The sequence below is a fragment of the Pantherophis guttatus genome, chromosome 3 (genome assembly GCF_059756535.1).
Source record: "Pantherophis guttatus breed Tessera chromosome 3, ASM5975653v1, whole genome shotgun sequence".
NCBI lineage: Eukaryota > Metazoa > Chordata > Lepidosauria > Squamata > Colubridae > Pantherophis > Pantherophis guttatus.
Window position 1 is genome coordinate 49,779,021 of NC_142065.1, and position 15,889 is coordinate 49,794,909.

At 37.7% G+C, this 15,889-nt stretch overlaps 1 protein-coding gene across 12 annotated transcripts in view; it reads right to left on the minus strand.

The window, feature by feature from the left end:
- Window positions 1-3,740: 3,740 nt before the first annotated feature.
- SCUBE3 (signal peptide, CUB domain and EGF like domain containing 3) overlaps window positions 3,741-15,889 on the minus strand; it is a 121,390-nt gene continuing 109,241 nt past the window's right edge. For all 12 annotated transcript variants that reach the window (XM_087891010.1, XM_034414592.3, XM_087891008.1 and 9 more), the window contains 6 exons: window positions 14,816-14,983; window positions 12,388-12,549; window positions 11,940-12,137; window positions 9,819-9,971; window positions 7,140-7,219; window positions 3,741-5,302 (listed from right to left, as the gene is read on the minus strand). In XM_087891010.1, coding sequence (XP_087747136.1) covers window positions 5,153-5,302; window positions 7,140-7,219; window positions 9,819-9,971; window positions 11,940-12,137; window positions 12,388-12,549; window positions 14,816-14,983 — 911 coding nt within the window. In that variant the 3' untranslated portion in view covers window positions 3,741-5,152. The remainder of the gene's footprint in view (window positions 5,303-7,139; window positions 7,220-9,818; window positions 9,972-11,939; window positions 12,138-12,387; window positions 12,550-14,815; window positions 14,984-15,889) is intronic.

The window sequence follows — 15,889 nt, forward strand, 5'->3', positions numbered from 1 at the left end:
CTCCCATAGAAACAAGCTTAATGCAAAACTTGTTAAGAGGTTGTCAGCTTATTAAACTCCTTATGTTTTACCCCCCCTGCTTCTGCCAACTTGTCACCACAACTAGGTGTCAACCAAAACTTGGCAGCAAAAATCTAGTCAAATAAGGACAGTAGAGTTTATTCTTCTGTACCATACAGTACTTACTCTATCTAGTGTTCATCCAGATTTTTTAACCAAAATATGTAGTCCTAACAATAACCCCAAGAGAAAGAAATGTGAAACACTTAATGCCATTTTGATTACAAGCAATCCTACTTATCAGTTACCACAAATATTTGAAAAATAACACATGTAGGAGGAAATTTCTCTCTTCCAGACCATACCCAAAAGCCAAGATTTCAGAAATCAAACAAAGTTCATTTTACATGAACTTTATTTCTTAGTATGTACGCATGAGCAGGTCCTTTTGCCCCATGATTCTAATAGTCTGCACATTTTAGCAATTTGGTATGCCAGAACAGCAAACTGAAACACTTTTGACTAAGGGGTAAGTCTAGTAATATACTAGCAATAAGGTCCCCAAGCATTTATTTAGCCAGAAAGATTTTGCAACTAACTGATCCTTCAGCTTTTAAGAATAATTCAACTTTGCACTGTAGCAATGAAAGAATAAAAGAATCATAGCAAAGAGTAGAAATTGCATAAGATCCAGAATTTCTCTCCATGATTCTACTGTATATAGTAAAAACTATATAGAATTTGAAGGGATGGTCAAATAAATGTAATTTTGACAAGTGTGTAGACTTCAGATTAATGGAGGAAAAGCATGATCAAGTAGTCCCAAATCATGGTGGTTATATCCAGGCTCTAGAAATAATGTTCTTCTGATTTACAGTTATTGGAAAATACAGAATGCTACTGTAAAAGAAAAGTATTATCAAATATTATCAATATTAAAAGTATTATCAGATAATTCCAAGTTATTATAATTACATCCAACCTCTAGAATTAATATGCTTCTGAATTATAGTTGCTGGGAAATAAAAAATGTTATTGCCTTTCAATCCACTTGTTAGTTTCCTAAAGTTTTCTGCTTGAACATTATGAAAAAGGATGTTGGAGGAAATTTGTTCTTCGTGTTACCCAGCATGTTTTCCTGTTTATTTTTGTAGAAAAGGCTCCAAATACTTTAGCAGGGAGAAATGAATAAGAAGTATCCATTTAAAACCATATACTGTACATCATATAAAAGTAAAAGTAGTTCTAAATGCTAACCATCACAAATTTGTCTAAAAAGTGTATTCAGCTTTTCATACAGGAATAAATTGCCAGAACTATGCAAAACGAGGGCTGCCAAATAAAATATCTTTCTGACTGGTGCTTAAAGTATCCCAACCACATCTTGAAGAGTCCCTCCTATATGGAATGGAACAACTTGCCACTGCCAACTCGCTGCAGCCAACTCACCATGGCTAACTCACTGCAGGACAACTCACCATGGGACAATTTAACAATTCAATTTAATTATTCAAAATATTTTTTTTTAAGTTTTGTCATTCACATTTCATTCTGTCCCTCCTTTTGCATCCTTTTTTTAATGATTGTATTCCACTATTTCTTTGATATTAGTGTACCTCTTGTCCCGTGGCGAGTTGGCCATGATTGTCATAGACCCCTGAATATGCAGTGCAGGTCAACAACCCTTCTACCAGATCTCTCTCTTCAAATGGTTTTGTAAAGTCCCTATGAGCTACTACTGAGGGATACAGTAAGACTTGAAAACAAACCAAATTTCTCTTTCTGGAAAATATTGCTGAACATCTGTGATTCATACTACCTCCAGCCTTTATAAACAGTGAATAATGGTGGGAGTTGCAGCCCAGAAACATCTAAAAATGATCCCCATCCCTGGTACAGGAAAAGACAAATAATTGTTTTCATTCATACTATTGGCATGTTTTCCATTTGTTCTATTTTTATACAGTTTTAATTGCTTTTGTATTAAAGGAGTTATGTTTTTTATTTTTTAGAGAAATGCATAACAGGCAATAATATGCATTTCACAGTGCAAATACTATGTCCAGGCTTTGGAACCCATAATTGTTGGTGACTACAAACTGTCTAATGTAAAAAAATTGGCCAATTTCCAAAGAGAAAAAGGAACAAAAAGGGAGGGAGAAACAGAACTTCAAGCAGCAATAAATATGCATTAGCCATTTTACAAGCAATGGGGAAAAAATCTGGACGATCAATGAAACACCAAGAAATTCCATTTAATAATTTAAATGGGCAATATGAAATGCAAACTTTTATTTTTACAAATCAGATACAATTTCTTTCATCAAGTGCAAATAACTTTATGAACTACACCTTTTTTCATTATTTTTCAAGGGATACTGGATGATGGCATATGGCACAGCAACTATAAATAATTTAGCTTTATTGCTTATATCTGGTTATATTTCCTATTTGAGATGGACTTGTATTTTTTTTTACTTTTTACATATTGATACAGGCAAAATAGATCTCATAACAGAAACCAGATAGAATCCAAAGCATAATTCAACACAGTTTTTCTTTTCAAAGCTGTCCCCCATTTCTGGTTGTCTCTATTATTTTTCTCTGAAGTAAATAACCGACTTGTCTATCTCTAACCTCTTCCACAAAATAAACGAATGCTTGTAAGCTCAAGAAAATCTTGCATCCAATTAGCATTTATAATAATGGAATCTCACCTACTAAAATACGACGACTGTGTTTACATCAAAACCACTTCTGTGTCGGGTGCAAGCAACCATAAGCATTTGTGGATAGGCTCCAGCAGGTATTTTATTGTTCATCACCTATATTATAAGTATCTTGCGCCAGATTGCATACTTTCCCTTGGGAAATGGCAGATATAGATCTAAGGGTTTGATCTTAAAACGTTTCCTTCTCCTCCCCCCCCCCACTCCCCAAGATGGAATGTCTCTTTATTCCCCCTGGCAGGGCCCCTTTCCCTTCAGCTGGAGGTTCCACTACATTCTGTTTCATGGCTGAAATGTTGTGAATTTGGTAGAACTATTTCATGATTCTGGATGAGGTTAAAAATAAGAAGTAGAAAACCTACAGCACGCAATATTGGTGAAAATCGGCAGTATTGTATATGAATTGATTATAATTGCATACCACTTTCCATAATTCTGATTGCTAATTTAGATTTAAGACTGCTTTTCATCATTAGCATTTGCACTTGAATATGAATCAGTGCTTGACTGACAGTTTATGCAACTGCGGAGTCCATAATGCTCTCTGAGCTTGGTTGTTTACTGGCAGCCATTTCATCCTTAGTGCTAGAAGGGAGTGGGGGTTTGCTCTCTTTTTATATAGGGTAGCTTGCCCTGTCAGTTTATGTAATTTGAAATGAACACAAAAGAAACACTCGACATGATTTCATATCAACAAGAGCTACTCTAAAAAACAAATTCAATGCAGGATCAGCTTTGTAGCATGAAAAGACAAGAGTACCTCTGAGTAGGTGCAGAAAACATTTCCCTCCTCACTAAGAATCCATAGCTACATTTTTGAATTAGGAAGGAAAAAAACCTTTGAGTTAAAAGTTATGATTTCCCAAAAGACCCCAGACCTTTTTACAGACCTTGCAGCTTATTGGAGCATCAGAAAGAGAACCTAGTGATCTCTGTATAATATGTTAGAACCAAACATTCTTCTACCTGTACAAAGCTAAATTTCAGAAAGAGTGAGATTAAGTAGCATGGTGAATGTGTTAAAAGAGTTTTAATATGGGGACAGATTCCAGTATATGATTCTTGATATATTCTTTAAAGATGCCTTTGATAATATTTGAATTGACTTTTAGGAGCTGCTTGTTATCAAAGCATAATTTCACATATACAAACTCTATCTTCAGGAGTTATGTTGGAGTTTACTGTAGTGAAGAAAATAAAATTCCAAGAGCTGAAAATGTAGTTACATTTAGTCATCATTCTCTCAATTCCATGTTTGGATTCTTTTCTGTTTCTTGTACACACACATCCTCTTTTCTCAGGCAGGTATAAATATTGTAGTTTCTAGTAGAAAAACCCTCTAAATAATATAAAGACAACTCAAAATGATTGCACTTAATAATATGAAAAAGGTAGAAAGGAGAGCATCCTAGTGCACATTCACTTACTCCTGCCCTTCACACCACTTGCTTTCTTATCACTGAGTTACTCTTTGGCAGAGCTTACAAGGAGTCTAATCTCTCAGCACAAATGTCTGTGGGGAAAATCTTATCAGAAAATCTCACTTTTCACCAACTTCTGCTCTCTGCTCCCTCTTCCCCCTTTCCAGACATTATTCTGTATGAGTAGGTGGCTAGGCTAGGCTGTCAACAGCAAAATCCATCATGAAATGATGCTCTTCTAGTCACCACACTTGCTATTCCCAACAAGGGCAATTTCCTTTCACATTTCTGTGATATACCTTTTTATTGTATGATTTATATCCATTGTATCCCCTCCCCCATGTATCTGGTTTGATCCTCTCTGCAAGATTGCTTGATTCATTTTTCAATTAAAAACGTAACAGTCTGATAAATAAGGCAAAACCTTCCACATTCCAGGTGTCCATTGCTCTCGGTTCTTTACAAAAGTGTTCAGCTGGATCAATTCCATTGCTTAGCAGTTGCTCAGAGTCTTCCCATTTCATTGGTGTCCCAGAAGCAGAGGCATCTTATGATAGCAGAAGTATTTCTTTTTAGAAACAGTTCATGCAGAGAAATGTACCCAAGCAGCCCCTTTAGCAGCTGCCTGGTAGCACAAGGAGCCACACATAATGACATATATGTGAGAAAGCTGAACTGACTGGGAGATACGGGTCCCAGCAGAGGACTTTTGTGAAGTGTGTCACTTAGTGTGGTGGGTGATTTCAACAGGCTGAGACTTCAGTATGGAAACACAAGGGAGGGGATTTAATTCCTTGTGGCCAGCTATTCCTTCCATGGCCAAATCATCAGTAAATTTGATTTGAAGAAAAGCCAAGGAATGACCAAGTGTTAGATGCATCTGCATAGTGAAGATGGCGGGTTTCTATTTGTAGAAAAAAATCACCGAAAAGTAACAATAAGCATAAGAAAAAAAGTTTTCTTGGCAGTCGAGAAACCTGGAAGGTTGGTGAAAATATGAGGCTATTTATAAGGTCTAAGAAAACTTGAAACTTTGGAGCGGAGGAGTTTGATGAAAGAGCGTGGCAGCATTTCCTTATGTTTTTCTGTGTATTTAAAGTAGTTTTGTGGATGAGCTAACACATCAAAGAAAGCCTTGATTAACTTCTTGTCCTGCAAGGGAAGCAAATGACAACTTTAGATGTAACCACAAGAATTGTAATAGTCTACAGAATCTTTGACAAACAGATAGCCCGTATAGAAACTGGTACTACCTTTGCTATATACTGTAACTAGCAAGGTTGAGAATGGAATCAATAGTGGAATCATTAATCTAACAGATTATTTTATACACATCAAACCATTTCAAACCAAGCAGCAAGAAAATCCATGAAATCCATCCAGACTCATGCTGTATGTTACAATGAGCTACAACACTATTAATCCATGTCTAATAATGTAGCTAGAAAACATATAGAATCATTATATGATAATACTATGGCACACATTTCTTTAATAACATGTTATTGGGGAGAAATATGGAAGACAATAGGCTTCATCTGTTCCTGTTTAGTACCTAAATTGTCCCTATATCTGCTAGTATTAATACATTAATTCGGGGATCATTCTTATAATTATTTTGATGTGGCAACAATGGACTGGATTTTGACATGTTTTGTGATTTGCTGCGCTGGCTTGTATATTTTACAAGTTGTAGCCAGTTTAGGGGAGCATATATTGTGTTGGTATTTTGAGTTTCTGTGAGGTCCAAGAATACAAAATTAATTTGCTCCCCACTGTTTCAATTTTTCTCAACGTATATCTATTTTTTCTCCACATCCATGAGTGTGGAGAATATCCTACAAACTGAATAATTATTTGAATTATATATTAACTAGCTAATTTTCCTGATCTCCATTAAAGCTTTAAAAAATTATTCTAAATGCAGATATATACACTCCCCAATCCTGAGCTCTGGTGATAAGCTTGAAAAGCATAGCTCAGAGGTCAGCAACCCGTGGCTCTGGAGCTGCATGTGGCTCTTTCATCCCTCTGCTGCGGCTGCCTGTTGCTGGTCGGCGCCACAATTTTGAGAGGAGCTTCCAGTTGGGAGGGGGAAAGCACAGCGTGCCAGGAGGAGACTCCAAGGCAAGGGGCGGGTTTTCCGGTCAGCTCCACAATTGATAGGACTTTTGGTTAGGATAGATAGAAAAAAAAGGACACCACACTAGGAGGAGACTATGGTGGGGGAACCGGACTTCTGGTCGGCTCCAGAATTGAACCAGGGGATTCCAGTTAGGACCTTTGTGGCTCTTTGAGGGTTTAAGGTTGCCAACCCCTGGCATAGCTGAATGACAAGTTTTCTGAAAGAAAATACTTTCATTCTGAATAGAAAGTATTTTCATTCTGTTTGAAAAATATGGTTCAGTTTCAAACTGTGTGTAAGGAGACAAATTGCCACATCCCCCAACCTTATGTATACTATCGGGGGGGGGGGGGAGAGTCAACTACATATGTTAAGCATAACTGCAATGCCATTATTACAAGTGTACCTTCTGTTATATTTTAAATTAAGTAAAAACAGAGGTATTTCTATAACTTCTTCAATTACTCGAGCTACTATTTCCCCAAAGGGGAAGGAACAATTTCTGGCAAAAAGCTGGAGCAGGAAGGAAATCATTAAAGCCCCGCCTCACACAATTTAATGTGGATTTGCATTCAAAACTTCTACAGCTGTATCTGAAAAAAAGGGGTAGGGGAAAGACTAACTAAAAGCCATTTTCTAAATTGTACACTCAGCAAAATGCTTTTTGGCTTTTATGCTAACATTTTATATTTCTCCTCACATTACAAGGAGCTCTCTAAGTTCTCTAATAAAAAAATAGTATTAGTCCCACTTTCAAATATGTTTTAAATCTAAGATGTATAGAAAATAATGCACATAAGCATATGGATGCTAACGGATACCAATGACTCAAATCCTTATCAGTAATATAAAAAATAGCCTTACCTTCAATATCTCCTGATGATTTTCAGATGCATAGAGTCTGCCATCTCGGACAATGTCTTCTACCAGCTGTTCATAATCCTCTGCATTATTGGGTAAAATGGTCAGGAAGATACGAGAAAAGAAAAGCAGCCAGTAAATTTATTTCAAGTGCAATGTACTGTATTCATACTGTATAATGCATCATAAAAAGATTTTGATAATCTCCAGAGTTGCCTTGAGGAATTTGGAGGGAAGGGGGAATAAAGAAATACATCTCTAACTAGCAGTTTGTAGAAGAGCAATGAAGAAAAGATATTCAGATACCATGATACATTATAGCAATGGTTTTCCCTCTGACACTTCCCTATGGAAACACAGGTTGGACTGTGAAGAATTGAAAGAATATTGTCCTTTTAAACTTTGGAGTTGCAAAAAAGTTCTGAGACTCTGCATTGCCAGAAAAACAACAAATCAATCCAGAGCTTTTACTCGTGGACAAGTGAGCAGCCTGAATTTATTTTTACTTACTTATTTATTTATTTAAATTTATATACCGCCCTTCTCCCGAAGGACTCAAGGGTGGTGAACAGCCGGAATTAAGATACATATAATATAAAAGTTAAAATAACTAAAATAAATTAAATCGATCGGCCTCCCAATTTAAAACCCCACATCTATACAATTTAAAAAACTAACCCATAAGACCTTTTAGGCTAGGCCGGCTTGGTGGAATAAAAAAGTCTTCAGGGCCTTACAGAAAGTACGGAGGTCCGGGATCAGTCGTATTCTGGGAGGGAGCTCATTCCAGAGGGTGGGTGCCCCCACAGAGAAGGCTCTCCCCCTGGGGGCTGCCAGCCGACATTGCTTGACCGACGGCACCCTGAGGAGGCCCTCTCTGTGAGAGTGTATTGGCCGAAATTATATTTTCAATATATTATTGGAAGATTTAGCTCTCTTGAGAAGTCTATAATGCTTGGAAAGGTTAAAGGAAAGAATGAAAAAGAACAAGAAGCTGCAAAGTGCATGGAATAAATTAGAGCAGAAATAGGTGCACATTGGAAGACCTGAAAAACTGGATTGGAAACATATCATCCTGGACAAAATCTTCCATATGCTCTGCAAGATTTGGAACTCATTTCATGGTAAATCATTGTTATCAGAAAGAGAAAGTGATATTAATAAACTCATCTACAAGATCTAAAGACAAGCATTTCCAAGAGAAAGATGGATGAAAGAAAATGGTGCAGAAAACTAGACAATAGTTCTAGACATAATTCTAGAGTTACTGAGACTATAGGAAGAGATAATAAGAATCTTTTATCAGTTCAACATTTTTTATGTATATGGGTCAGCAACCCTAACTGCTTGAAAACCTCCTTCTGGCATTAATTTTTTTTTGCACAAAAACCTTAGGCTTGTAATAGCTATTTATAAATGCATGTTTAACTACCGGTAGATATTTAGAAATAGAGGGAAGCTTGATATTGTATTGCTTGCTACATGAACTTCAATTGAAGACTCTTGCCATATAGCTGTCACAATTCAAGAAAATTATATCATAGCTATTGGACATTTTTGATTTTTTGAAAAACATACCAATTTTTTTTTAAATTAAAAGGAAGACAACAGATCTTGGCTTTGTTTACTTTTATGATTAATACCCCCTACTCCCCACCTCCAGATATTAAAAGGCTAGAATTACACTCATTCTCATTAATTACATTAATACATTGGTCTGAAGCACTCAACTTTTTTATATATTTGAAACAATATTTTACTGTCAGAAATCTTATTTGGAGAATTGTATTTTGTCACCCATGCTTTCCAGTATCCATGTATGTTGCATGAATATTGCAAAGGCTTTAGATTTATTTTTTTTTTTATTTATTTTTTTTATTTTTTTTTATTGAGTTTTAAACAGAGATATAAAGACAATACAAAAAATACAAAGACATTACAAAGACAAACAAGTTCCCACCACCAACCTACCCACACCAAACTTTACATATATGTTTTGATCATCATCAGAATATATATTGCTTTATAAGTTAATATATAAGTAATACATTGTCAATTTGGATGTTTTAGATTAGAAATAATCTTGCATCTCCTCTTTATTTATTTATTTCCGGTTTTATTTTTTCTACCCTATTTTCTTTCATCTATATTTGTACTGATTTTCTTTTCTAGCCATTGATACCACTGGTGCCATACAAGATAGAATTCACTTTCTTCTTTATCTTGGAGTTCTAGTGTCAGTCTATCCATTTCGGCACATTCTGTTATCTTCGAGATTAGTTTGTCTTTGGTTGGGAGTTGATCTGATTTCCAATTTTGCGCAAACAGTAACCGTGCTGCTGTCAAGATGTGTATGATGAGGTATTTTGTCTCTTTGTTGTGTTGTGTTGTTATCATTCCAAATAAAAAAAATTCTGGAGTGTTTTCTACTTGTTGTTTATTATTTCTTCAATAATTTCCTTTGTGTCCTTCCAGTATTGTTGGGCCACAAAGGCTTTAGATTTAAATATATATTTGGATGTGTGTGAGTATGTATGAAATTTTTTCAGATATCCATGCTTAACATCAAGGCCTGGGGCCAAATGGCATCAAAAGAAGGACTAGGAAGCATAGGTCCACAAAGTACCTACATGCGAAAAGATCAGATTTCATAGCATAGCTCTATAACTTTCTCATACTTACCATCATACGTGACATAAGGAATTTGGAACCCTCTGGCACTGTTAGCTTCACTGGTTTTAAAGTTAATCCATAATTTTCGGGACCTTGCAGTGAATGCTATAGGCCTCTCATAAGTCTGGCATGTCTCATAGGTTGTGATGGAGGATGGAGATGCTGTAAAAGAAAACAGATCATGTTCATACATTGTTTAGAATCATACAGCTCTTTACACCATCAAACATTAAAAACATTAAGCATTAAAACATCCTCAGGGATGAAGGAAGATACGTAAGTAATAAAAGGCTTTTCTTCCTTTTGCTAAAGATCCTTACCTTTGAGAGATTAAAGGAAGGATATGTTTGAATTCCAATTTATTTTTTTTAAAGGAGCATATCTTAACAAAGTTGTATCATCTTTAGTTGAAATTTTTAAAAGGGCATTTACAGATAGATCTGAAATAAGGGCAGATCCATTCACCTGAACACATTTTTGGGGATTTAATACCACAAAGTTTTAAATTTGGGTATGTATATTTTTAGTACAACAGCAAACTACCCTTCAAACACAATATGGTATAGTTCCTGATGGCGAACCTATGGCACGTGTGCCACAGGTGGCACGCGTAGCCATATTGGTGGGCACGCAAGCTCAGCTCTGGTGCGCATGCGCGCGCTGGCCAGTTGATTTTCAGGCCTTCTGGGCCCACTGGAAGTAGGGAAACAGACTGTTTCCTACCTCCGGAGGACCTGGGGGGTGGGGAAGTCCCGTTTTTTGCTCTCCCCAGGATCCAGAGCCTTTCTAGGAGCCTGGGAGGGCGAAAATGGCTTTCCTCACCACCACCCCTGGAGGCTCTCCGGAAGACGGAAATGGCCCGTTTGCCAACTTCCGGTGGGACCTTTTGGCACGTGATGGCAAAAAGGTTAGCCATCACTGGTATAGTTGCTTTGTCCTTCCTATTTTAACAGATTTTCTGGAGGAAAAAAATGACGGAAGGAAGGGGACAAGAAGATTACAAATCAAAGTTCATGTGTCAATTTTGTATATAATTTTGTGAGCAAGGGACAATAAAGATCTTGTCTGAAAACTTCTGAACTTGGAGCACTTACAGCAGTGATGGTTAACCTTTTCAGCACTGAGTACCAAAACCAGAACGTACGTGCATACGCATGTGCCGGAGCGCCAGAAACTCAAAGAACAGATGGTTGGTGCACATGCGTGAGCTGGCCAGCTAGTCTTCGGATTTCCGGCACACGCACACGCGCCGGCCAACTGGTCTTCGTGGATGCTGGACCACCGGAACCCTAAACACCAGCTGGCTGGTGCGCACATGCCTGTTATTTGGCTGTTTTTGAGGCCATTTTTGAGGCCATTTTTTGGGCCATTTTCAGGCTGTTTTTCTGCCATTTTTCAGCTATTTTCAGGTCATTTTGGGGCTGTTTTCAATCCATTTTTCAGGCCATTTTCAGGCCATCTTTTGGGCTGTTTTCAGATAATTTTTCAGTTATTTTGGGGGCCTTTTTCAGGCTATTTTTGGGCCTTTTTTGGGTCTTTTGGGCCTGAAAAATGGCCTGAAAACAGCCCAAAAAATGGCAGAAAAATGATCTGAAAACGGCCCACCAGAAGAGCAGCTGGCGACAGTGCATGTGCCCACAGAGAGGGCTCTGCGTGCCACCTTTGGCACACATGCCATGGTTCGCCATCATGTACTTGGAAACTCCCACAATAATTCTCTTGAAGGATGCAGGCTTTCTGAATAACAAGACAATTAGTAAATATTCTTATACTCATGCATTGCTCTGGAATAGGTTTTTTAAAATGTCATTATATTCCCAGTTTAATTATATAAGTTAAGTATTATATATTATAAGTATTCCAATCCAGAAAAAAAATCAGATCCTGACTATCAGTATCTGGAAGGCTATTCTCTCTGTAAGGCATAGTTTCAATGTAGAGACAAAAGACCCAAATACTAAACTCTTTAGGACATGCTAGAAGAATCAGCTATTCCTTTGCTCATTATTTCCTCTCCAGTGAAGATGAAGGAGGGTGGTACTACATCTATACCTACAACAGGGATCTGATAAAAGCTGATCCTATAAAGCTATCTTCTGTATGGTCCCAATGAAGCATAGGGTTACCTACAGTTTTTCCGCATCACCAGGACATCCCCACATTCATCCTCAGATGGCAGGAAGATTTCAGGCACCACAATCAAAATCTTGCGCTTTGGAGGTGGGTTGATGTTCCAAGTGCATTCCACATTTGCAGGATAGTTTCCAGGGTAATTGGGAGACTCAATATAGCCAGTGAACTCCCCCAGTTCCCCACCACATTGACGGTCTGCAAGAAAATAAATAAAAAAATACTGGGATATCAGCTGAGAAACTGGCGGTCAAAGGAGATTGCAGCACTGCTTTGTGAGTGTAATATAATGTAAGTGTGTGTGTGTGTGTGTGTGTGTGTGTTGTGTGTAACATACACAAAAATAGAAAGTCAAGAAAACAGATAATTTCAGATAGTCACATCTATACAAATTAACTCTTATTTTGTTCTTCCAAAATCTACACAACTCTTACAAGACAAAGCATACTTTTGCACTGTGATACAGAAGTTGAGCCATCGAAGTCTGTTGTAGTATTCCCAGGGCATGCAATACAATAGTTTTGACGGAAGTCTGGCTGATAGGTGCCTATTACACAACGAATGCAGCGATGGACACTGGTGTTGTAATAATGGCCTGGAGAGCATTGAACTGAAAATTAAACAAAAGTTTTAAAAATCAGTTTAAATATAATAGAAAAAACATTAATTGGATAAGTATATTTTTAAATAAAAACTCACTTTCAACAGTAAATACAATACAGTAACAGAATGCCTTCTCTTTCTCTCCTTTTCTTCATTCTACAGCACTATAGTATTCTATAGTAACACAAGGTTGCGTGTTGAGTTCCTTACTTTATACTCTTTATGTGTATAACTGCATTCCCACTCACGCTAGTAACACTATTACTAAATTTGCAGATGATATAACAGTGATGGGACTAATCTCTGGGGTGGATGAGTCTGCCTATCAGATGAGGTGGACCGGTTGCTTTTGTGGTGTGGAGACAATAACTTGGTCCTTAACACCAGTAAGACCAAGAAGCTTATAGTGGACTATAGAAGGAATAGATCAGACATCCAGCCCTTGCTTATCAATGGAGACCGAATGGAGCAAGTGGCCAGTTTTAAGTTTCTAGGGGTTATCATAAAAGAGGACCTGACCTGGGGCACTCACATTGCAGCACTGGTCAAAAGGGCCCAGCAGAGATTATACTACCTGAGACTTCTCAGGAATCAACTGAATGAAAAACTGCTGGTGGCCTTCTACTGCTGCACCATAGAGAGTATTTTAACTTACTGCACCTGTGTATGGTTTGCCAATTGCACAGTGGCAGATAGGAGAGCACTCCAGAGGGTTAACGTCATTGCCCAGAGGATCATTGGTTGCCCGCTCCCCTCTTTGGAAGAGCTGCCTTAAAAAGTTCAAAACAATTTTAAAGATCCATCTCATCCTGGGCACCCTTTTTTTGAACTATTACCATCTGACAGACGGTACAGGATAATAAAAACAAGGACAAATAGGCTAAAAAACAGCTTCTATCCCAGGGCAGTAACTATATTGAATTCTACTGTATTAATGCAATATTGGGTTTTCAATTCAGTTGTATAGAATGTGAAGGATGTGTGTTTGTGTTTTATTTTTATAGTTATGATGTACACTGAAGATGGCATTTAATTTCGTTGTATGAGGTGCAATGACAATAAAGTAAAGTAAAGTAAACTTATAATTATCTCAAACCAAAAGGACTCTGGGAAGCACAAACCACTATACCAAAGAAAAATAAAATAAAAACATAATAATGAACAACTAGTTCAAATTTAGTATCAGAAAAATAAAATACCCCTGTAAATAGATGTTCACAATCAGTCAGCTGGTACAGTGATATAAAATATTTAACTTTTTTGAGGAATTACAGAAAGGTGGAGATGGCATGGAGGATAGGAGATATCCACAATGTGATAGCTCCTATAGAGAAAGCATATCATTTTTCCTGCATATCTTAGAATAGGGGTCCCCAGCCCCCGGTCCGCAGCATGTCATCAATCGGTCCACGCAAACAAGTAAAGCTCCATCCGCGAGATGCAGGCAGCACATGAAACCATATTCCTTCCGGTCCATGGAAAAGCCTCTCTCCATTGAATTGGTCCCTGGTGCCCAAAAGCTTGGAGGACGCTGCCTTAGAAAGAAGAGGACTTTTCAATAGTCTCTCTGTCAAAGATGGGACCGAACAGGCTGTTTTAATTCTAACAAACATTGTCCAATATATGTCAGTGTTACTCCACCAAAGTTTTTAATAAAAACCACCAAAGCAGCTCTATGTAAAGTGCATTGCATCAGGCCAGGGCCTTCTGTTCCAGATAGGAGTATAACTGGAACACCATGGTCCTCCTACCCAAGATTTCCTGAATCCTGCTATTTGGGCAGGATTCAAAATTCCAAAACGACTAGGGATAACACAACCTTGTCTAGAATAACTATTGGGTTTAATTGCCCAGAAGTGTATTGACCACTAGCAACTCCATATTGATAAGATTTAATTTGACTTGTTTTGCTCCACCAGACCCTCACAACTTCCAACACCAGTTTAAGGCTTTCATGTCATCACTGGCTCATCCCAGAATCACAATGTATAATTTAATGTCATCAGCCTACCATAATAGCTTCTTCAAAAAAGGTCCACAACCACCTACTTCAAAGCAGGTCCAAACACTTCTTCCCTCAAGAAGCATTGAAAGCCTCCTGGAACCAGTCACTCGTGTGCCATCTAGCCATCTGAAAAAGCCAGTAGGGGCCTGGTTTCCCCATGCAGAAAGGGTAGAGATCTAAGGAGATGACTTTGGAGGAGGAATCCAGAAGCAATACTAAGTGAAAAAGAAATACATTAAACTAAAGTCTGATGCTGTCACAGGCATACCTTTAGTATCGCAATCCTGGAAGGAAAAAGCTCCATCATGCTTGGTGGTCAACCCTCCACCACAATGGAAACATAATGCTCGGCCAGCTTCAGGCTGATAGGTGCCACGCACACACAATTGGCAGGGTTTAAAGCCATTTACAGAGTATTGTCCAGGAGGGCATTGACCTATGAGCATTTAGGAGAAAAAGACATGAATTGCACTAAATGAAGTACATTCTCTCCACATATAGCTTGTAATGTGATGAATCAGCTGCGTGCAAGAGGCATTATAATATATGAAACCATACACAGGACTAGGAGAGCCATCCAGCATCCAAGAAATTACCAATGGCAATTCTATGCTTCAGTGCTGGATCAGGATAATGGCAGTGTAAGGAGACAAGCCATTATCAGAGCTTTTTATCCAAATCCTGGATGTGATTTGGACAAAATAGTTATTAAGCTGATAATAGTTATTTGATTGCCTCAGCTTCACAAGCGCTTTTGTTGACTGCTTTGTTGTCAATGCATTCATTATTGAAAAGAATGATGAGAAAGATGCTCTGACTCCTACAACACATCTTGCCTTCCTGTTATTCTTCTAGGGGCATCTAGTGGCAACAATTACTTTTCTGTCCATTTTCAGTGAATCAGGTCACCATGTGGAAAAGTATGAACAACTATAGAGTCTTGTAAATTAAGCATTTCACACAATCAATTCCAGGGCAAGACACTTTGCTGGAGACAAAGCAAAATGTATGATTTAACAGTTATCTTTGAGAGTCCTCCTTCTGATGTGATACTGAGATATTGTGCAAGTTTGCAACACCAATAGTGCTGAGTAATTGCAAAAGCTGTTATTCTAAGCTTTTGGGGCACATTTCTTAAATAACATAAAGGTTTAAGGTTTTTTATTAGTGTGGAAGGCATTCTTACAATACTGTTTCTGAGCATCTTTATTATTATTGATATTATTAGTGTATGCCGGTGTTACATTAGCCAGGAGACCACAATGCTATTGCAGAGTAATAGTTTGGTTGCCAATTTATCAGCTCTATTGCAGGACATACTTGGGCACTTCCCAAGGTATGC